Below are 23889 nucleotides of genomic sequence, written 5' to 3'. Positions count from 1 at the left end.
GCTGGCCTCGAACTCAGAAATCCACCTACCTCTGCCTCCCAAGTGCTAGGATTAAAGGCGTGTGCCACTACTGCCTGGCCCAATGTTTTTTGAGACAGGTTTTCTTCTTCTGCCTGGGGTTATAGACTAGGCTAAGGTGGCTGACTGCTAGTAGGCAAATCCCAGGATTCATGCCTTCACTCTCCCAATGTTTGGGTTACAAAAGTGTGCTACTATGTCAGGTTTTTTACATGGGTACTGGGAATTCAGGTTTTCATGATTGCATGCAAGTAAGTACCTCCTGAGCCAACTTCCGAGCCCTGGCTTTTAAATAAAAGATAACATAGGTAGATGGCTGGGTGTATGTGTGATAGATAGACAGGACCATTTAGGCATTTGGTGAAGAAACTATTTATGTTATACCAAAAAACCAGAATATCTTCCACAGAATAGCAGATAAGCATAGTACTTGCTGACAGATTTTCTTGTCATAAGCCAAGTGGTGACACACACCTGAAATCCTAGCGTTTGGGAGGCAGGAGAATAAGGAATTTGAGGATGGCTTGTACTACACATGATTTCAAAGCCAACCGAAGCATCTCAATGAGACCCTAACTCAAGAAGTGAACCAGCAGCCGGGCAGTGGTGGTGCACGCCTTTAATCACAGCACTTGGGAGGCAGAGGCAGGTGGATTTCTGAGTTTGAGGCCAGCCTGGTCTACAGAGTGAGTTTCAGGACAGCCAGGGCTACACAGAGAAACCCTGTCTAGAAAAAAACAAAAAACATACAATCATAATTTGAGCCATCTCTCCAGACGCCTGCATTTTCCCATAAAAACCATTTTCAATATAATTTCATATATGTCCTCATTAATCCTTTAAAAAATAAATTTAGCCTCTAGGTGGCCTGAACATCATTTTAGTGAAAAGTAATAAAAGGCAATTTTTGTTCTAGTAAAGAAATTGAAAAAAAATACAAAAGTAGTTGACATGGGACAAGGTCTGTCTGTTTATTTCCACAGTACCAGGGATTGAACTTGCCCTTGTACATGCTAAGAATGTAGTGTACCACTACCCTGTGTCCTTTCCCACTTACCTTACCATTTTCAGAAGTTCTAAACATTCTGTTAATTTGCCTGCATTTTTCTTGTGATGGATCACTAACATAGGTCTTAATCAGTAAAACAAAAATCTGAAAATTGTGAATAGAGTTAAATGATTAATTTGATAAAAGTTGGGGGAAAGGAAGGTGATTAAAACCTTTTCTCTCCCTGAATTGTAGTAATTCTTGGTTGAACCTCAGTAAAAGAGAGGTTAGGAAGGGGCAAAAAGGAAAGAAGGCTTAAGAAATGAAATTTGGTGAGTGTGGGTAAACAAAAACATGTTTAGTTATCTTAAGTTCTGAGGATAAGATGGAGTCTTCCAGTGTAGTCCCTTAGCCCTGCTCTGAGCAGACACAAAGTGCATTTAGGATAAGGCCAAAGTGAATTTGGAAGTAGTAAGCATTGACTCTTTGTCAGCTTTTGGAGTGTTTGATCAACTGTAAAGTGTGATATGAGAAGGGAGGAGACCACAGCAGAAAAAAGAAACTGTTTCTCAGTCCAAAACTTCCCTTTAGATACTCTGTCTCCAGATAAACTAGAACTGGATGGTGAGATGATGTGTAGAATTTCATTCTTAAAATATGCAGAGAGTCAGGGAGATAGACCTGGTGGATGAGCATAATGGTGCATCTGAGCCTTTCAAGAGACTGAGGTTGGAGAATCATAATTTTGTGTTACATAGTGAGAACACAACAAAAAACAGGAAAAGTAGAAAAGCAAGGCTTCTGAAGGTGACCTGTAAACTGCTCTCTCCTTCATGTATTGAGTTTTACTTAAGTAAATACTTATGCTTGATGTGATTTCTTTCAGCCACAAAACCTCATTTCTTGTCTTGATACTGGTCACACTGTGTTGAAAGTACTTTGTAAGTCATACAGCATATCAGACATTATTGACCCCAAGATTATCTGAGGATTTCAGAGGCTCCAAACAAAATAATGGCATAGAAATGTCTGTTGACCTGGTTAAGATCAGTATATGTTAATTTATGTATTTATTGAAATATTACTGTGCTGTGTAAATACAATTAGTGTAGTTTTTGAGATTAATATCTAGCTTCATACTTCTGGTTTGCTGTCTTATGCTTTCTAAATTGTTAGGTTAGTTGGGGGGGGGGGCGGTTAGGAGATGTCTAGACAAGGTTTTTGTGAGTAGCACTGGCTGTTCTAGAACTCACTCTGTAGACCAGACTGGCCTCTCACCTTCACTTCCTGTGTGCTGGGATTAAAGGTAAACACCACTACCAAATTGTTAGGTTTTTATTGCTTCCCAGTCTTCACTCTTCATATTAATCATGTCTATCTTGTAAAAAAAAAACAAAAAAAACAAAAACAAAAGTAAATTTGGCTAGTAGATATATATATGCTTGAGGCTTGAATTTACCTGTACTACCACCAAAAATCGCAAAAAAGGTGAGCAGCTTTCTTAAGCTACAAGTTACTGTATTTAAATTTCTTTATTGCATTCATTGTCTTGTTTGTATAAGTGAAAATAATCTCTGTGCCAAGGTGGGCAGGTAGAGCTAGCTTTCAGGAATAGTTAGTTCTGTGGTGGTTTGGGATCAAAATCAAGTCATCAGGCTCTTGCAGAGAGCACTTTACCTGCTGAACCATCACCAGGCCAGCCCCAAACTACATTTCTTACAAATGTGTTCATTAACTGCAGGCTTACATGCAGCTGACGAGAAAATAGGCATAACTGCTTATAAGGAAATCTAGTTTTCTGGTTTGCAATAACAATTTTTTCCTGTTTTATAGGTTCTCTTCTTCTAGAGTCCAAAATAAATCCTAACACTGCATACCAGAAACAACAGGTAAAAAAAAAGTTATGCTGTTGTGTATTGTGTGTTACATCTTTTCAATTTGATGGTTAAATAAGTTTATCATTGGATTCCTTACAGTAAAATCAGAACAGGTTATATAACATTTTGCCAGTGTCACTGTTAAAAAATATGTGTCTGTCTGTCTTGTACCTGTCGAGGTCAGAGAACAACTTGAGGAAGTTGATTCTCTATTCTGGGCATTAGACTTGGGTATCAAGTTTGATGACAGCCATCATTATATATATACTGAACCTTTTTGCATGCATAGTTTAATTTTACCAGTCTGTTAATGGCTAAAAAGTGTTGTTCTTCCTTTTTGTTGTTTTGTTTTATGTGTATGGGTCTTTTACCTGCAAACATATCTATGTAGCACACATGACTAGTGCTCTCAGGAATTGGGTATCAGTTAGCAGAAGGTATTAGCTCCCCTTTGGGATGGTTGTAAGCTGCCATGTGGATGCTGGGAACTGAACTCGGGTCCTCTGCAAGAGCAGCCAATACTCTTTTGGTTTTTCGAGACAGGGTTTCTCTGTATACCCCTGGCTGTCGTGGAACTCACTTTGTAGACCAGGCTGGCCTCGAACTCAGAAATCTGCCTGCCTCTGCCTCCCAAGTGCTGTGATTAAAGGCGTGCACCACCACTGCCCGGCGCAGCCAATACTCTTAACCATTGAACCATCTCTGTAGCCTTGGTTTATTTTGTCTTTTCGTTTCTTTTCTTTTCTGCTGATAAAAGAACTCTATGCCTCTTGCAGGCTGACAAGCACGTGCTCACTTGACTATCACCAGCCACTGTTTTTTGTGTCTGCATACATGCATATGTGTATGCATGTATTCAGGTACCTGCAGAATTAGAAAAGAATTTTGGATCTCTTGGAGTTGTGGGTGTTTGTGAGACTTGTGACATAGCTGGGGTCCTCATGATGGAGCAATAATTGCCCTTAATCACTGAGCTCTTAATCATTTCTTCGGGCCCTTTTTAGGTTAGTTTGGGGGCATCCCCCATTCTTTGAATTTACTTTGTGTGAGAGTATGGTTACCAGCACATGTTGACATTAGGAGACAACCTCAGGTGTCAGTCCTTGGGCTTTGGGGGCATTGTCACACTTGCAACTAAGCGCCTTTACTCATTTAGCCTCTCTTCCCAGTTCCTAGCCACATTTTAAAGAAAGAAGAAGGCTGTCTTAAGCTGAGTTCATGTTCTACACATTCTAGCAATGCATGGCTCTCTAAAATTAAAGTAGCAGTTTGTTCGTTCTACCCAAAGGAAAGAGTGACCATTGGTGTAATAATCAACTAATAACACAGCCATGTGGCTGAAGTTCCTTTCTGTGCTGTCATAGATGATTCTGCAGACAGAATGTTAGAATATCCTCTAGAACAGTGTTTTTTGGTTTTTTTTTTTTTTTTTTTGGTTTTCCGAGACAGGGTTTCTCTGTATAGCCCTGGCTGTCCTGGAACTCACTCTGTAGACCAGGCTGGCCTCGAACTCAGAAATCCGCCTGCCTCTGCCTCCCGAGTGCTGGGATTAAAGGCGTGCGCCACCACGCCCGGCTTAGAACAGTGTTTTATAGAAAAGGAGTCTGATACTAACTCACTAGGACCTTAGAGCGCTGTTATTTTTTGAAAATAACTTCAGTTTGAATCTGTACTCTTCGTATTTCCTTCTAACCTAAAGGTAAATTCTACATACAGGTATTATCTTGAAGTATTTTACATATACAAATACTGAGTGTTCCATGAAGCCATTGGGATCAAGAACATAAATTTTTATAATTTGAGATGTTGGGGAGTGCAGGTAGGTGCTTTCGAGAGTTCGGGAGCAGGAACTACTGAAGCATACTAGCCTCAGCCCCACTCTTAGACTGGAAACTTGGCAGAAATGTTCCTGAGCTACATGAGGAGGCTAGAGGGACAAAGATAAGGACTGTGAGACCAGCAGGTTGGGCCAGCTGCACACCAGAAGCACAGGTTACCCAGCTCAGGTACTCACTGATGGCTTTTAGGGTTGAGAGGAGTTCCATGGATCCCTAGGGAGAACTCAGCCTTTGGGTAGAGACTGACTGGCCCCAGGCTATTGCTGATCTAGGCTGGTCCAGGATCTCTAGTTTAGCTCCAGAAACTATTCAGTTGCCACCTGATGCATCCTTAACCCACAATTTAAAAGGAGTTCATTCCCCTGAAAGCTTCTCCTGTTTACAATGCAAATTAATCATTGCTGTAGACTTTGTTGTGGACACACAGGCTCACTGAACCTTTGTATCCTTTCTATTTTGATGTTAGGATGGTTATTAGCTCCTCCCCCATTTTTTAATACAAAATCCTGAACTAGGTACAGAGACATGTACTACTAATCTTAGCTACCCAACCCAGTGCAAAGCCACCTAGAGACCCCATTTCAAAATAAGGTTCTGGGCTAGTAAGACAAATCAGCCAGTAAAAGTACTTGCTATGAAGCCAGACAACTTGAGTTCTAGCTGGTGGAGAGAGAGAACAGACTCTCACAAACATGCACTAATTAATGTAAATTTTTATGTATCCGATGTTTTGCATCCATGTATATATGTGAGCCACATATGTGCTCATTGCCTGACGAGGTCAGAAGAGGGCATTGGATTCCATGGAGCTGGAGTAACAGACAATTGTGGGTTTCCTCCATACAGGTGCTGGGAACCAAACTCTACTTCTCTGCAAAAGCAAATGCTCCACTGTGCCATCTCTCTCAAAATTTTTCAAAAATAAAATAAAGTCCTATTGGAATGGGAGGGAAAGGTGGTAGAAGCTAGGTAGAAGCTAGGAATGTGCTATTTCTTGACACATTTATGAAAGTACTGAAAAAAACCTGTAAATAAATGAGTGGCTCACATGTTACAAATTTAACCCTGCTTGTTTTGAGAGCAGATCTCACACTGTAGTATATATAGCATGGCTTAGAATTCGTTCTATAGACCATTCTAGCTTCAAACTCAGGGCCGTCATTCTACCTCAGCCCCCTAAGTGTTGGATTAGAGGCATGGCTTATTCATTCCTGTCTTAACCAATAATTTCAGAGGCTAAAGAAGCCATAGGTAAGAACAGCTGTTGACAACTGAGGGGATGAAGATTGATTGTTGGACATTTTAATGAGGCTGTAAATACATTGGGGACTGGATGGTGATGGCTCAGCAGTTAAAAGCACAGGCTGCTCTTCCAAAGGACCTGGGTTTGATTCCCAGCAACCCACATGGCAGCCATCTGTAACCCCAGCTCCAGGGGTCTTGGCTTCTGGGCTCCATAGGTGTTGCACCCATGTGCACAAACAAACAGAAGTGTGATAGGTGAAGATGTCTTGGTATAATGGGTTTTTGGGGGTGCGAGGGGAGGATTGTGTGGTTTCTAGTATGTAAGTTTTGTGCATACATTTTATTTACAGTGTTTTTCATATATTGGCCAAACTTTTATTTTTAAAACATTGCTTCACTTGTATAGATTTGACAGAGTGAATTGTAAAACATCATTGATAATTACCAGTAGAAATGTTGGAAATGTAAAAAAACATTGTTCTGAATTTCTATTGCCTGTTACTTTATTCATTTGCTATATATACACCTTGAAGGGTTTGTGGTAACACTTGTGGTCATTCAGACTTTTTTTTTTTTTTTTTTTTATTCAAAGGATACTCTGATTGTGTGGTCTGAAGCAGAAAATTATGACTTGGCCCTTAGCTTTCAAGAAAAAGCTGGATGCGATGAAATTTGGGAGAAAATATGTCAGGTAATTATGAGCATAGAGGAAAAAATACATTTTTAAAAAAAAATTTTCATTCAGCATACAAAACAGTGGGTTTCATGATATTTAAATATAAATACATTGTTTTACAACAACATCTCCATTATTGCCTTTTCTCTACCCCACCCACATTCCCTTTTTCCTCAAGTAGATTCTGCCTATAAAAGAAAACACATAGTTTATCTTTCTTCTTCTCCATTATCTGTTGCTTCCTCCTAAGATCTCCATCTTCCGGCTGGAAAGATGGCTCAGCGGGGAAGAGCACTGACTGTGCTCTTCCAAAGGTCCTGAGTTCAAACATATGGTGGCTCACAACCACCATAACAAGATCTGCCCCTTTTCTGGAGTGTCTGAAGACAGCTACAGTGTACTTACATATAATAAATAAATAAATCTTAAAACAAACAAGATCTCTGTCTTCAGGATACACTTATCCAAAATATAGCAGCCTCTGTGCTGTAGGGATAAACTGTGGTAAAGGGGAGATACCCAGGTGAGAGATGTGGGGAGTGAGAAGCAAGCTAGGCTCAGCAGGCACAGCACAGTCTGCAGAGATGAGCCAAAGATGATTCAAGTTTTGGCCTGAGCAAGACGAAGGATATCAATAGAGCTGGGGACAGCTGCAAGAAGAGCAAACTTGGTGACACATGCTCAGGAGGCAGAGGCAGGCAGATCTCTGAGTTCAAGGCCAGCCAGGGGTATACAGAGAAACCCTTCTTACCAGATTGATCAAGAGCCTGTTCTACATTCATGTCCTATTTATGTCTCTATAAAAAGAAACAGTATTGTCTGTCTGGCTTAATGATGGTCTCTAGTTCCGTCCAGTTTCCTCCAAATGTCATTTCATTCTTTACAACTGAATAAAACTCCATTGAGTATATATAACATATTTGCGCTATCACCTAGCTATTTTAAATGGTGTAGTGAACATGGACATGCAAGTATCTGTGATATATTGACTTTCAAATGTTGATTTAGGGGTTTTAAAACTCCCATCATGTAATGGTTCTTTTTTATTGTTTTTAAGAACCTCTGTGGGGGCTGGAGAGATGGCCCCCACATCCCCACAGGGATGGAGAGGTTAAGAGCAGTGGCTGCTCTTCCAGAGGTCCTCAGTTCAATACCCAGCAACCACATGGTGGCTCACAACCATCTATAATGAGATCTAGTGCCCTCTCCTGGCCTGAAGTCATATATGCAGGAAGAACAATATATACATAATAAATAAATCTTAAAAAAAAAAAAAAAGGAACCTCTGAATTTCCATAATGACTGAAATTAATATATGTTCCCACCAGCAATGTTTCCTCTACATCTTTGCCACCATGTACTGTCATTTGTTTTCTTCATGGTGGCCATTCTGATAGATAAAAGATGAAAACTTGTAATTTTGATTTCTGCTTTTTGTTTTGGTTTGGTTTATGTTTTTTTCAAGACAGGGTTTCTCTGTCAAGCCCTGGCTGTCCTAGAACTCACTCTGTAGACCAGGCTGGCCTTGAACTCAGAAATCAGCTTGCCTCTGCCTCCTGAGTGCTGGGATTAAAGGCGTGCTCCACCACTGCCCAGCTGTAATTTTGATTTCTGTTCTCTTGTTGACTGAGAATATTTAACATTTGTTAAATAAAATTGAGCGTAATTATGGTATACAGTGAAGTGCATGTGCTATGTCACAGCTAAATCCAACCAATTTAACTTGTATTTCTTACCTTTTTTGTGGGGAGAACAATCACAACTTTTAGAACACATTATTTTAAACACATTGTTAACAATATGGCCTCGTTAGACTTCAAGATATCAAGGAACCCTTTCCTCTTGTCCAACTGCAGCTTTGTAGAAAAAGGAGAAAAAGGACTTAACAGTTACTTTGGAATGTCTTTTCTGTGCTAAGTTTTCTTTGTTTTCAGTCCAGCAGCTGTTTTCCTAGCACATGACTATTGCCCTGTAGAGTTCTTTCCTAGAAAGGGGTGATCTGTGGGTTTAGATATGAAAAAAACAGTATCCTTTACACCAGCAGTATCTTGTTCTGTCTTTCTGAGTTGAATGGTCTCCTATTAATCCAATATTTAATGTAATCCTGGATTCAGTTTGTATCTATCCTGCTTGGCTCATCTGAATTTTGTTTGTGTTTGTTTCTGAGACAGGATTTTTCTGTGTAGCCCTGGCTGTCCTGGAACTCACTTTGTAGACTAGGCTGGCCTTGAACTCAGAAATCGCCTGCCTCTGCCTCCCGAGTGCTGGGATTAAAGGCGTGCTCCACCACTGCCTGGCAGCTCATCTTTACTATGCCTTTCTTTAGTCTTCTTAAAACAGGGTGTCATGTAGCCCAGACTGGTCCTGAGCTTGCCTGTATAGCTGAGGATGATTTCAGACTAATGATCCAAAAGGTGGGTGCTTTCCACTAACTCCTGAGTGGTGGGATGACACATGTAAGCTACTATGCCTGAGCTTTATTACTCTATATTAAGGATTAATCTCAAAGCCTCTTGCATTCTAAGCAAGTTCTCTTTCATCTAGGTTACATTCTGAATCTATTCCCTGTTGTTTTTAAGATTTATTTTTATATGTATGCTTGTGTGGCTGAGAGTGTTTATGTCTGTGTGTGCTAATGTCAGGCCAGAAGAGAGTATTGGATCCCTTTGGAACTGGAGTTACAGATATTTGGGAGCTAATCAACCTGACTGCTGGGACCTGAATCAGGGTGATAGAGCAGAAAGTAGTAACTGCTGTGCAATCTTTTCAGCTTAAGTTTTTTGTTTGTTTTTGGAGGTTGTTTGTTTGTTTGTTTCTGAGACAGGCTCATAGCCCAGCCAGACTTTGAACTTGTTAGGTAGCTAAGGCTGACCTTCTTATCCTGCCTGCACTCTTTCTGAGTGCTGAGTTTAGAGGCATGTACCACTGTGTCCAGCTTCCTTAGTCTTTGATGCCAGGTGCTGCTGCTGCTGCAACTTACCTTCTTTTGCAACACAAGTAATACATTATTTGTATGCTTTCTCTGTAATAACTTTCCTAAGTGCTTTATGTTTATTTTTCTTAGTTTTCCTTTCCAACTTCATACAGCTTGTATTCAAATTGTCATTTCTTGCCAGGTATGCTAGCTCACACCATTGTAATACCAGCTCGTGATGGCAATAGCGAGAGGATCAGTAGGAATTCTAAGCTAAACTTACATACAGAAAGAGTTCTGGGGTCCGTCTGGGATACAAAGAAAGCCCTACCTTAAGAAAATATCCATCAAGTATCATTTCTCGGTTACTTTTTTTTTTTCTATATAACCCTGGCTGTCTTGGAATTCCCTCTGTAGAGTAGATTGGCATTGAAGAGATACACCTTCCCCTGCTCCCCAGGTGCTGGGATTAAAGGTGTGTGCCGCCAGCCTGGCCTCCGTTACACACTGTTTTGTGGGTTCTGACTTAATGGTTTTCCAGGTCCCATGTTTCTCTTTCTTGGAGCCCTTTCACCAGTTTTTATGTTAAAATGGCTAAAAATGTTCCCATTTTCAAGTATCCTCTTTCTAGCAATTATTAGATCTGAGTTGAAGTGTCTCTATTTCTGTTTATGAATTTTAAAAAACTAATTTTTTTCTTTTCTTTTGGTGGATAAAGACATAGTGTGGGGATTGGGAACCTAAAGCTGTAATGAAAACTTGTGTAATTAACAACAAAGAGTCAACTTGAATATTCCTGGTAGCTAAATTGCATGTGTCTGGCATTCTTTCAAGTGGTGCAGCCCAACTGGTTTAAAGTCAAGGTCATATCACCTTCTAGTATATTTCAAGGCATCAGTCATCAACCCTTGCAAAATCTTTTATCAATGTGTGTGCTCATGCGAGCATGTGCATATGTATCTGTCTGTCTCGTCCTTGTGTTCCCCACCACCACCAGGGTCTTGCTTTAACCCTCGGCTAACCTGCAAATCAATATGAAGACCTTGAATTCACCAATCTGCTTCCCTTCTAAGTGCTGGGACTAAAAGCTTATACTGTATCTCCTGCTAAGTTATTTTATTTTATTTTATATTTTTTATTACATCTTTTCCTCAATTACATTTCCAATGCTATCCCAAAAGTCCCCCATACCCTCCCCCCCACTTCCCTACCCACCCATTCCCATTTTTTTGGCCCTGGCGTTCCCCTGTACTGGGGCATATAAAGTTTGCATGTCCCTAAGTAATTTTTTTTTTTAAAGATTTATTTATTTATCATATGTAAGTACACTGTAGCTGTCTTCAGACACTCCAGAAGAGGGCGCCAGATCTCGTTACGGATGGTTGTAAGCCACCATGTGGTTGCTGGGATTTGAACTCTGGACCTTTGGAAGAGCAGTCGGGTGCTCTTACCCACTGAGCCATCTCACCAGCCCCTAAGTAATTTTATATAGGACCTAATTTTTACATTCCTTTACCATTCTGCTTGACCTCCTGGGCTGATCTAATAGTGTTCTAAATACTCAGCAAAATTTATTTCATTTTACAATCTTTTTGTTGTTGTTGTTTTTTTTCGAGACAGGATTTCTCTGTGTAGCCTTGGCTGTCCTGGAACTCACTCTGTAGATGAGGCTGGCCTTGAACTCAGAAGTCCGCCTGCCTCTGCCTCCTGAGTGCTGGGATTAAAGGCGTGCGCCACCACGCCCGGCACATTTTACAATCTTTACGCTTAAATTGTGTTTAACTGTAAAGACTTCTGAGTCCTCTTTTCTTTTTAAATTAGCATATATTAGTTATGTATGATGGGATTCGTTATGACATTTTTAGATCCTCTTTTGTCCCACTCCCACTAAGACCTTTTCTCAAGGAACCCCGCTTCTACTTAAGTGATATCTATGTGTCCTTTCAGTTTATCCATCTGTCCATGTTTCAATAAGGTTGTTATATATCCTACATCATTGAAGGAAAAACCTCTCCAATTGCCTCATTGACCATTAGCTGTGTATGAATGCCCAGGGTGGGTGGGAGTGATGGGGCCCCATGATCCCCCCCCCCATTCTTCCATGATAGAATGTCGGTGGTCCCAGTATTGCAAGTAGTCTTAGCTGCTATGAGTTCAAGAATGCTGTGGCATTCCCAGAAGACAGATCTACGGTAACTACATTTCCACCCCCTCTGGCTTTTATATTCTTTCTATTCCTTCTCCAGTGATGTTTTCTGAACCACCCTTCGGAGAGATGTCCAATTTATGGGTGAACATTAATAGTCATTGCGACTTCTACAAAAAACAAACTTCTCTCACCAGACCTGATAGCAGTATTAATATATGGACAGTAATGGTTTTTTAGACAGAAATTCAACAAACACATCATGTCCATTTACCAAAACACCTACTAGTTGTACTTGGGCCTGTGATCTCCCTAGCCATGGCTTTTGACCAGATTTATAGTACCAGATGTGAATTCTGTTTTGGATTGGGTATCAGATCTAATCAAAATGCAGTTGGTTATCCCCAGAACAAATCTGCCACTATTGAGCTCATCTTCTCTGGTAACTTAGTGTTGAGATGAGTTGGATAGCAAAGTGAAACTGTTGTGTGCTAAGTGTTCTACAGCAGCACACAACCCAGTTCCTGCCCGACTTCTCTGTGTCTTGGAACCAACACGTGTGGTGTCTTCAGCTGTAAGGGCTTAACTACTTGTTATGAGTCTCTCTCTCTCTCTCTCTCTCTCTCTCTCTCTCTCTCTCTCTCTCTCTCTCTCTCTCTCAAAAAGATTTATTTATTTATTATATGTAAGTACACTGTAGCTGTCTTTAGACACACCAGAAGAGGGCATCAGATCTCATTACGAATGGTTGTGAGACACTGTGTAGTTGTGGGATTTGAACTCGACCTCCAGAAGAGCACTAAGGCTCTTTTAAGTCTCTCTTATATTTAGAACTTCTACAATGACATTAAATATTGCATGTATCCAATATATGGCACACTTTGCATGTTTTCTGGATTTTCCCTAGTTAGAAACGGCATGGACAGAAGACTGTCTGAATGCTTTAATACTGGTTCACTGTGTGTACATCTTGAAGTGACTTTAACAACAGTCGCAGTTTAGGCTGTCTTAGATACTCGCTCCTGACACTTGTACTTCAGAAGGCTGTTTATTTAATTCCTCGACTTTCAGTTAGTTTTCATAAACATGAAGACATGTCATTTGGAGAATTACAGCTGTAATTATAATTATAGTTGTATCAAGTTTGATAAAAGATTGTTAAAACTTGAAATTTGTTTATTACAGTTTGGGGTTTTTGTTTGTTTATTATTTTTTTAAAATAGTGTGTCCTTCGTCTAAGACTATTGTTTAGATTTACTGTTTGAATTTTGTTAGCTACCACAAAATCTTTTTTATAGGTTCAAGGAAAGGACCCTTCAGTGGACATCACTCAGGACCTGGTAGATGAATCTGAAGAGGAGCGGTTTGATGATATGTCCTCACCAGGTTTAGAATTGCCGTCGTGTGAATTAAGTCGACTTGAGGAAATTGCAGAGCTTGTGGCATCATCTTTGCCTTCCCCCCTCCGACGTGAGAAACTCGCACTAGCACTGGAAAATGAGGGTTATATTAAAAAGCTTTTAGAGCTTTTTCATGTGTGTGAGGATTTGGAAAACATTGAAGGACTGCACCACTTATATGAAATTATTAAAGGGATCTTCCTCTTGAATCGAACTGCTCTTTTTGAAGTTATGTTCTCTGAGGAATGTATAATGGACGTCATTGGATGCTTGGAATATGACCCAACTTTATCACAACCACGTAAACACAGGGAATTTTTAACAAAAACAGCCAAGTTTAAAGAAGTAATTCCCATATCTGATCCTGAGCTGAAACAAAAAATTCATCAGACATACAGAGTTCAGTATATACAAGATATGGTTCTCCCTACCCCTTCAGTCTTCGAAGAAAACATGTTATCAACACTTCACTCCTTTATCTTTTTCAACAAGGTAGAAATTGTTGGTATGTTACAGGTAAGTTGGGTCATTCCCCATTACCTATCCCGTCTGTCCCTCCTTCACTTACAAAAAGGGACCTGCTTTAATTGATAACAAGTAAAATGCTAAGGATGCTTTTAAGCAAAATAATAATAATTTCTTAAGTCATTTCATTGAAACTTGATCTTGTGATATTATGGTAAATATTTTGACAATATTAATTTGCATTATGATAAATAATGAGACCTCATGACTGTTGTCTGCTGGATAGGGATGGCAAGAGTGATAGCACTTGCTTAGCATGTACTAGAAGTCTAAACTTAGTCTCAGACATCATAAATTACAAAGGGAACAATTTATGATAATAACACTAATTGATGAAGCTAGAGTTTTTCTAAAGAACAGGAGTTTGGTCCTGTTTTCCATATCAGGTACCTGTAACCATGTGTGCATGGGACCCTCCCAAAAGTGTGTTTTTGTAATAGTTGAGAGTATTGGCAGTTTGGATTCTACTTAGTTGTTACTTAGTAGCTGCTATGTGATTTGAACAGCTGTTTAACCTCTTGAGTTTCACATCTGAAGATTGGTCATATTAGTACCATAGGATACTATGAAGTGTCTGAAGAACAAGTGAAACCTTATAGTAAAGTGTTGAATGTTTTTGTAAAACTTGGGAGCTTTAAAAAAGGATCTCTATTAATGATTGATTTGAATGTGAACTATGTCACATAGTACTTGACAAAATGTTAGTCCATTCTAACTAAATAATAGAAATTTTCTATTTCATGTGGGTATGGTGTAATATTTGTACATGTGTTTACAGGTAGACACACCTTTGTATGCAGGGAGGCCAGAGGGTTTCCTCTCAGAACTGTGTGTCCTTATTTGTCCCTGTTTCCAACCCTACTCAGTGGGGGCCAGTACAAGACCATTCCCAGCTTGTTGTCTAGGTGCTGGTATCTCAGGCTCTCTTAAACACTTCTCTCCAGCCCCTCAAGCATAATTTTCCCTACCAGTCTTTTCCATGTATGCATACAAAGTTATACACTTTACCATTGACTAGTTCCTCTGTAATACCATCACATTACAACCAGCAAGATGGCTCAAAGCTAGGAGACATAGCTTCCAAAAGTTATTCTCTTCCTTCCATATGTGCTCTGTAGCATACCACTTCCCTTTCTTCTAATATATAAATGTAATTTCTTTAAAAAAAAAAAAAAAAAAAAAGACTGACCTACACTGTAGTCATCATGTACTTACACTTTTGCTGGAGTTGCATTGCATGTACTCGTAGCTAAGGAAATAGATTTAATAATTTAAATCTAATTATCGAAATCTAGATGAGAAATGTTGTGAGGAAAATTCAGTTGGTACCAGAGCTGATCTGTATGGCTTGTTACTTCAGAAAAATATCCTGTGATAGAATCTTTTGAGGCTTTTTCAAAATTAATATGTTAAATTAAATATTACTCCTGTGTTAAATGATAATAATTTAGTGTGGTAAAAACTATGTAATAATTATCTTCAAATAATAGATTTTTTTAAGAGCTGTAGTTTTAACATTTTAAAAACTTGAATCATTTTCTATGTCTTTGAAACTTGAAGAAAGTTTCATTTTCATCCTTACTGGAAGGAGGTTGTAGATCCTTAATTTTTACCGTTAGCTCACTTGAAACAATGAGCTTGGCAAACACTGTCTGCATTTGTGTTTGTTTTATTTGACTAAGACAGGATCTCACTGAAGCTCATTCTGGCCTCCCAAGTTTCGAGCTACCCCACCCTACCCCACCCCACCCAAGCTAGGTGCTGGGTGATTTCACAGTGCTGTGATTTTAATATTTGCCCCTAGGCCAAGTTTCATTGTAACACAGCTATACTCATTCATTTGCATACTGCCTGGCCTACAGTATGCCAATGAATGATGAGTATACATTAGTAGTATACAGTATATACTATACAGTAGTAGTAGAGTAGGAGAAGTCCCTGACCTGTAGGGTATGAAACTTTTATTTTATGGTTGGGTTAGGGAAAGAGTCTTGTCAAAGTACAAAGATAATCTTTCTGATAGAAATCTCCAGGTTTATCTTTGCTTTTGGTTTGAGACAAAGGCTCACTATGTAGCCTTGGCTGGCCTGGAGCTCAGAGACCTACCTAGCACAGAAATTAAAGGTATGCATCCCCATGTTTGGCAGTTGTATACATACATACATGTACCTTTTAAATTTTTTTCCTTTTTTTAATTGTCATCTTTGTTTTATCAGGTTAATTTATATCATGCTGAAATTGTATTTTATACAATCTTACCTGTAAGATACTTATATCTGTCATTTATTTCATAGGAAGATGAAAAATTTCTGACAGATTTGTTTGCACAACTAACAGATGAAGCAACAGATGAGGAAAAAAGACAAGAATTGGTAAGAAATCAGACAAATACTAGGAGGGCAAAGAAGTAAAAACTTCATTCCTTTTCTAATTTTAGATTAACCTTTTAACACTTGTCCTTTTTCCTGATTTCAGGTTAACTTTTTAAAAGAATTTTGTGCATTTTCTCAAACGCTACAACCCCAAAACAGAGATGCTTTTTTCAAGACTTTGTCAAATATGGGCATATTACCAGCTTTAGAAGTCATCCTTGTAAGTTTGCTTATCTTCACTCTGAACCACCCATGTGAGCCCATATCAAAAGCTGGATGTGATGTCATACAGTTTACTGTTTGAAATTATATCACTTCCTCCTTTCCTTCTTCCCATGCACTGCCTTTCTCTCTCTTAAATTAATGACCTTTAATAATTACTGTATACATATATATATAGCCAAATGTTTTTATATAATAAGCAAATTATTTGAGTATAGCTGATATTTAATACTAGCTATGTATTACATAAAGTTAGCAAAAGAAATATAATCCCAGTGTTTATAATCACCCACGTGTTTAATTAACCAACTGCTTGGATAAAATAATTTCCTGTTGGGTGTGGGTGGTACACAGCTCTAATCTCAGGTACAGGTTAGCAAATTTCTGAGATTGAGGCTGACCTGTCCAGGCCACTGAGAGCCATATAGTGAGACCTTGTCATTCATTCATACATACAAACAAACAATATCACCTCTTTTTTTTAAAATATATTTATTATATCTAAGTGCACTGTAGCTATCTTCAGAAGCACCAGAAGAGGGTGTCAGTTCTTATTACAGATGGTTGTGCGCCACCATGTGGTTGCCAGGATTTGAACTCAGGACCTTCAGAAGAGCAGTCAGTGCTCTTAATCACCGAGTCATCTCTCCAGCCCTATCACCTCTTTAATACTTTGCTTTGTATCAAATGAAATGTTAAAACAGAAGGCAATGAACATTATAATTCATGGCCGTGCCTTTAATTCAAGCACTCCTGGCCTCCCCCCCCCTTTTTGTTTTTGTTTTAAGTAAGAAATGCTTTTAAATATATCTTTTTAAGATTTATTTATTTATTATATATACAATATTCTGTCTGCATGTATGCCTGCACATCAGTAGAGGAAACTAACTCTCATTTTAGATGGTTGTGAGCTACCACGTGGTTGCCTGGAATTGAGCTCAGGACTTCTGGACGAGCAGTCAGTGTTCTTTACCTCTGAGCCATTCTCCGGTCCTTTTAAATATATCTTAAGGGGGCTGGGGAGATGGGTCAGATATATCTAAATCCCAGAACTCATAATTAGATGGGAGTCTAAGACAGGATTGTCCAGAAGCTTACGGGACAGCTAGTCTTGACTATGCATCACAAAGTCTCTTGCTTTATGTTGCTGTGTGCCACGTGCTATCTAGATTTGGTAGGGACCTTCAGGGATTCTTTTGTCTTTGCCTCCATAGGAGTACTGAGGTTACAGTTTGGGCCCTATCATCCCTGGCTGTACTTGGGTTCTTGGGGTTTGAACTTAGGGTTTTGTTTTGGGATGGGGAGAGATGAGTGTTATATTTTTGTTTTTGCTTACATGACAAGTCCTCTGTCTACCAATCAATCTCTTTAACCCTTAGATAAATGTTTACAATTTTGAAAATATAGTGTGCTGAGATCATGTTTCCCCCATCTCACTCTTGCTGAACCCCGTCTTTTTTTTTTTTAATTTTTAATATTTTTATTACATATTTTCCTCAATTACATTCCAATGCTATCCCAAAAGTCCCCCATAGCGCCCCCCACTTCCCTACCCACCCATTCCCATTCTTTTGGCCCTGGCATTCCCCTATATTGGGGCATATAAAGTTTGCAAGTCCAATGGGCCTCTCTTTCCAGTGATGGCCGACCAGGCCATCTTTCGATACATATGCAGCTAGAGACAAGAGCTCCGGGGTTCTGGTTAGTACATCATGTTGTTCCAACAATAGGGTTGCAGATCCCTTTAGCTCCTTGGGTACTTTCTCTAGCTTCTCCATTGGGAGCCCCGTCTTTCATGTCTTTTTAGTTTATCTTTTTTTCTTTTTTCTGATGACCCACTGGTTTTAAGTAGGGCTGCGTATACAGGCAAGCATGTATAGGGAGTTGTTTGCTGGAACATCAAGCAGCTTAATCAACAAAAAGAGTTCCTCCCCAGCAACCATTTATATGTTTTGTTTTGTTTTGTTTTGTTTGTTTTATGTTGTAGCCTTTTGTGGTAATTTCCTTGGTGAAGTTGTTAAGATTATAAGAGACTGGTGCTTTTACTTCGCAGGGCATGGATGACACACAGGTGCGAAGTGCTGCTACTGATATATTCTCATACTTGGTTGAATATAATCCATCCATGGTACGAGAGTTTGTCATGCAGGAGGCACAACAGAATGATGATGTAAGTAAGAAGTTAACAGAGCAAAAAATAACCAGCAAGGTAAATATTATTTACACTAATAGTAAGTATTTATGCATAGGAGGCTATAGCTGGGTTATGTATTTTTAAGATCTAAACTATGCTTTTGGGGAACAGGTAGCCATAATGTCAGATAGTTCATTCTTCCCCTTAGTTTCCTCTGCCTTAGTTTATAAATTTATTATATTTGACTTCAGCTTTTTTAGTTGTGAAGTTGACTTGGCCATAATGTTTTATTTAAACCCTTAAATCAATTGACCATTCTGATTGTGGGACTATGAGTAACTTTCATTGGAAAGCACTACCAGAGGTGGATTCTCAGAAGAAACTAGATGAAAGAGATAAAATATGGCTCCTGAAAAGCATTAGGGAAGAATAAGAACAAACTATTTCCTGTATGCTGCGGCTGTATTTAATCCGAGATTGGAATCGGTGAATTGGCTTTAAAAGTAGCTCAGACGGTGGTAGTGTAAATTGCGTGTGTGATACATAATTGTGAAGAAGCCTGAATGTGTGTGCTCTTCCACTCTGTTTTATTAAACTACTGCTTCTGGTTTTTATATTCCTTCCAAAGTTTTAGAAGCTACTTTTTACTCAATAGATTAAACTATCTTGAATTCCTTGAGAACGGGAAAATGGTGTCTCCTCTAGGGGAAGGAAGTCTACAGAATGTCAGCTTACAGTGTTTCTTACAAAATGAAACAGCCGCTATTACTTTTTAAAATCTACTGTGCCACATTGAAGTTGAATGCCTAATAATGTCTGTATTTATGGTTTGTTTTTAAAATTATAGTTGTAGAGTACATGCAGAACTGTACCATGAATTGCTGGATCTTATGTCAAATTTTCCTTCTATGAAATAGTCCTATCTTAAAAACCAGAATATCTTGAGTAATTAAAACTAAAGGCTGTTCTTGTAGGCCCTGTAGCCACTGGGTGAGCAGACATGCCTGTGTGTCTTCACACTTCACAAACATGCATTAGGCCTCTGGATTTCGTTTTCCAGTCATTTCCATACACTGTCTGTGTTTTCTTTGTCCTTGTCTGTTTACCACAGCATATATAGACAAATAGCAGGAGCTTGCTTGCTTTATCTCCCTCAGTTTTTATATAGCCCTTGGGCCAAGAACACCAACCCTAAAAGGTCCTTAGGGAAACCAGAAGTTGGTTTTCTTGGGCATTTAAAATCCACATAATGTACTACTGTTCTGTACATTCTAGTCTCATTTTATCCAATTTATTATTTCCATAAAGGAAAACTATAAAAATAAATGCAGTGAAGCCAGAAGAGATTTATGAATTCTAGCTAAGTATTCTTATTTTGAAGCCATAAAAGTGAAGCTCATGAGTTCTCTGCAGAAGGCAAATGGAGTTAGTACAGAAGCAAGACATGTTTTAACACCAAACCTGACCTTTGTGGAGTGGTTTTGTTTGGTTTTGGTACCCCCTCCCTTCTTTAATCAGATGAGTTTAAAGATAATAGAAAAGCCATATGTGGTGACACACTACTTTAATCCCAGCACACAGGAGGCAGAGGCAGGCAGAACTCTTTATGAGTTGTAGGGCCAGCCTTTAAGTTCCAGGCCAGCCAAAGCTACATAGTGAGACCCTGTCTCAAAGAGATTGGAGGAGCACTTTTAAAATTCTTCTGGTACTATTTACTGTCTTTGAACTACCCATCAGAGAAAAGAAACTTCCATCTATCCTGTTAAATGAATCAGTCATTCTAGCTGTAATTCTATAATATCTGTTTTAGTAATCTGTATTATGTGTATTTTTTATCGCCAGGATATTTTGCTCATCAACCTCATTATAGAACATATGATTTGTGATACAGATCCTGAGCTTGGAGGGGCAGTCCAACTTATGGGCCTGCTTCGAACTTTAGTTGACCCAGAGAACATGCTAGCCACTGCCAATGTAAGTCATAGCCATTTCTCCTTTTTCATAATAGTATGTGTTTTAATGCTAACCAAAATAGTTGAAATTCATCAAAGTGTTTTTGAATCCATAGAAAACAGAAAAGACTGAATTTCTGGGTTTCTTCTACAAGCACTGTATGCATGTTCTCACTGCTCCCTTGCTAGCAAATACAACAGAAGACAAGCCTAGTAAAGGTAAGATACTAGAGGTTCATAGTTTTCTTGAGTTGTGAAGCTCAAGGCTGAGTTGTGTAACTAGATTTAAGACATTAGGGCTAGAGAAGTAACTCAAGGGTTATAAGAGCACTGGTTGTTCTTCCAGAAGACCCTGGTTTGATTTCAAGAACCCATACGGCAACTAACAAGAGTCTGAACTCCAGTCCTCGGTCATCTGACACTCTCTCTCTCTTGGCTTCTGTGGGCACCGTACACACACATAGTCTCAGAAATATATACAGGCAAAACACTAATGCACATAAAATAAAAAAATAGGGCTGAAGAGATGGTTCAGCAGTTAAGAGCACTGATTGCTCTTCCACATGTCCTGAGTTCAATTCTCAGCAACCACATTGTGGCTCACAATCGTCTGTAATGAAATCCTATGCCCTCTTCTGGTATGTCTGAAGATAGCAGGAGTATACTCATAAATAAAATAAATTTTAAAAATTTTATAAATAGATTGGGATTTTTTTTTTCATGTATTTTCAAGAGACTTTTAAGGTGAATTCTGTTTAAAAGCACCATAATCACAGAAAAGTACTTACAAAAGAAAGTAATTTGTTTCCGTAGTCTGTCGATCAGTTGGTCGGTCGGTCGGTTGGTTGAAAGATATTGTTATGGGATCCATGTTGGTCTCAGGTCTTCTTGTTTCAGTCTCCCCAGTGCTGGGATCACAAGTGTATGCCATTGTAAATGGCAAACTATTATCGTTTATTCCTTAGGACTTGTACTTATGTGTCTGTGTTTAAAGAGTAGTTTTAATGTCATTATTGGGAAATTGCTGTTGAGGCTCTAAAAACCCATAATAATTTCGAGTAGTATGTTTAACTTAAAACATACTCAACTTGTAGTATTATTCATGTGTTAATAAAAGCTGTAATAGCGTTGGTGTAAAAGTGTCTTTTCCTGTCTCTGAAGTGCTAGAATTTAATATGCCCAACACATTAAATAAACTCTCTTGTGATCCTAGAAATCAAGTCTTTGAAAAGTTATTTTGCTTCTGTCAATGTTTATTTATATTGGGTAAAATTTGAGGCCTGTTTCCAAACTAACATGTTGAAGATAGCATTTACAAAGAACTTGTAGAAGGTACTGTGCTATGGGTGCGAAGCTGTAGACAAAAACTTGTAGAGGCTTGGCTGACTATAAAGAGTAAAGATTAATCAGTGAGTATATTTTTGTTATGACCTCACTGTGAATATGAAGAAAGCACAGAATTCAATGAAATCAGGGGAAGCAGAGAGAGCATAATTATACCAGAGATGAAGGGTGTTTGCTGTGATTCCATATACTGTTTGTTGTCTGTTCAGCATACATATGATCGTGTTTTGCTTATTTTAGATGATTTTCAAACTGCGCAGTTACTAGCACTTGTATTGGAATTGCTAACATTTTGTGTGGAGCACCATACCTACCACATAAAGAACTATATTATCAACAAGGACATTCTTCGCAGAGTGCTAGTTCTTATGGCCTCCAAGCATGCTTTCTTGGCATTATGTAAGTGCTTCTTAAAGGATTCTTTGTTAACTTTCTCTGTTACTCTGTTTTAGCTTTAAAGCTCATTGCTGAGAACATAACTGATTGAGGGGTCATCAGGCCTAGGATCTTAGTGCAAGCTCATGCCCTGATGACAGTTTGGCAGGGCATAAGGCAGAACTTCATTCATAAAAAGTTGAGTGGCTAGAAGATATCTGCCAGGTCAAGTCATATTTCTACTACTGGCCTTCCAGTAAATCATTTGGTGAATTGGTGTTATTTTAGAACCAAGTGGTAACTAACTACAGTTTAACCAAAACTACCAATGGTCTGGGTATTTTTTTGTTGTTTTCTTTGGGTTTGTTTTTTGTTTGTTTGTTTGTTTATTTTTTTAATAACCTACAAACTGGAAATGGTTTAATATTTTCTTAAAGATTAGTTTAATAAAAGAAAAACAAATATTACTAAAGAGAAAGTAAAATATGTACATGTGAACCTTTACAGAGAAGGTTTGTAAACTATTTCATAGCTATAGTTTCTTTTGTTTTGTTTTTGGGTTGCTGGGAGTAGGGTGGGGTATTTGTTTTTATTGTTTTAACTTTTTATTGATGGTGTTTCTGCAGCCCAGGCTGGCCTTAAGCTCACAGCAATCCTCATGCCTTGACTGCCTGAATGCTGGGGAAAGCTACCATTCCTAGTTTTACACACGGTGATTTTTATTTGTATGTGACATGCTATGATTGAGCCCAGTACCAAAAACATTTGCATACACTTGACCACACTGCACCCTTAGCCCAGAGCAATAGTACACTTTCTAACAAGATTATTCTTGTTTTGTTTTTAAGTTCATTCTTAGTTACACTCTTTTTTTTAAAGATATATTTATTTATTATATGTAAGTACACTGTAGCTGTCTTCAGACACTCCAGGAGAGGGCGCCAGATCTCATTACGGATGGTTGTGAGCCACCATGTGGTTGCTGGGATTTGAACTCAAGACCTTCGGAAGAGCAGTCGGGTGCTCTTAACCACTGAGCCATCTCTCCAGCCCCAGTTACACTCTTTTTTAAAAGCTGATATTCACAATGTCGAGACCTTAGTTTATTATAGTAAAACATACCTGTGAATTAGAAATAGGTTAATCCATAGTGCTTTGTCTATGCTGTAGCCAGACTTCTTGAGTAATAAGTTTGCATATCTAAACTGTAGTTATTGGTAAGTTGACTGACTGGTAAGTTTAGGGATACTCTGGAGGCTTGGATAATACCAAGTTTTTGCCAATTGGCATTTAAAGGTAAGTTGGGTTTGGTTTTTTATTTTGTCTTGTTTTGTTTTTTAAGGCTTCATGTTTTATTTAAGTTTTCACTTGTTGAGTTTCTTTGCTTGACACATATGTGATGAAAATACATGTACTTGGAATATGTCTTTTTATAAGAGAACATTGGACTCATTTACCTTCCATTGAACATTCAGAACACTAAATTTTAGTCATAGCATTTGTGTTATTGACAAGACTTAAGATTTTCTAAAGACTACAAAAAAATCAATCATCGTGTACAAGTGAGCTGAGCACATACCAATCAGGGCTTTGGGGGTTAGAAAGACGGTCTTCCAGAGGATCTGAATTTGATTGCCAGCACCCACATAACAATTCATAACTGGCTATATTCCACTTTTAGGATAATCAGACACCCCCTTCTAGCATCAGACACATGGTACATAGACATACATGTGGGCAGAACACCATGCATGTGAAAACATTTCCCCACGTGCTTACCATAGGGGAGGAGATAGTACCAAGGCCAAGTTCTTTTAAGTCACCATAAAGAGTTTTGTCTGTTTGGGAAACGGAGGCAGAAGG

The 23889-nt window shown here is 38.7% G+C and overlaps 1 protein-coding gene across 2 annotated transcripts in view; it reads left to right on the top strand.

Moving 5' to 3' along the window:
- Ppp4r3a (protein phosphatase 4 regulatory subunit 3A) overlaps positions 1-23889 on the top strand; it is a 43810-nt gene that overhangs the window by 11767 nt on the left and 8154 nt on the right. The window contains exons 2-10 of one of the 2 annotated variants that reach the window (XM_021178683.3): positions 2840-2895; positions 6559-6657; positions 13001-13618; positions 15922-15999; positions 16103-16219; positions 18275-18391; positions 20198-20329; positions 20424-20526; positions 21892-22050. In XM_021178683.3, the coding sequence (XP_021034342.2) occupies positions 2840-2895; positions 6559-6657; positions 13001-13618; positions 15922-15999; positions 16103-16219; positions 18275-18391; positions 20198-20329; positions 20424-20526; positions 21892-22050 (1479 nt within the window). Of the gene's footprint in view, positions 1-2839; positions 2896-6558; positions 6658-13000; positions 13619-15921; positions 16000-16102; positions 16220-18274; positions 18431-20197; positions 20330-20423; positions 20527-21891; positions 22051-23889 lie in introns of both variants that reach the window. The other variant, XM_021178682.3, reaches the window with a different exon arrangement.

The sequence above is a fragment of the Mus caroli genome, unplaced genomic scaffold (genome assembly GCF_978045245.1).
Source record: "Mus caroli unplaced genomic scaffold, Mus_caroli_1 scaffold_14, whole genome shotgun sequence".
NCBI classification, from domain to species: Eukaryota; Metazoa; Chordata; class Mammalia; order Rodentia; family Muridae; genus Mus; species Mus caroli.
The sequence above is the reverse complement of the archived record's forward strand: the minus strand, read 5'-3'. Positions and strand labels throughout refer to the sequence as shown.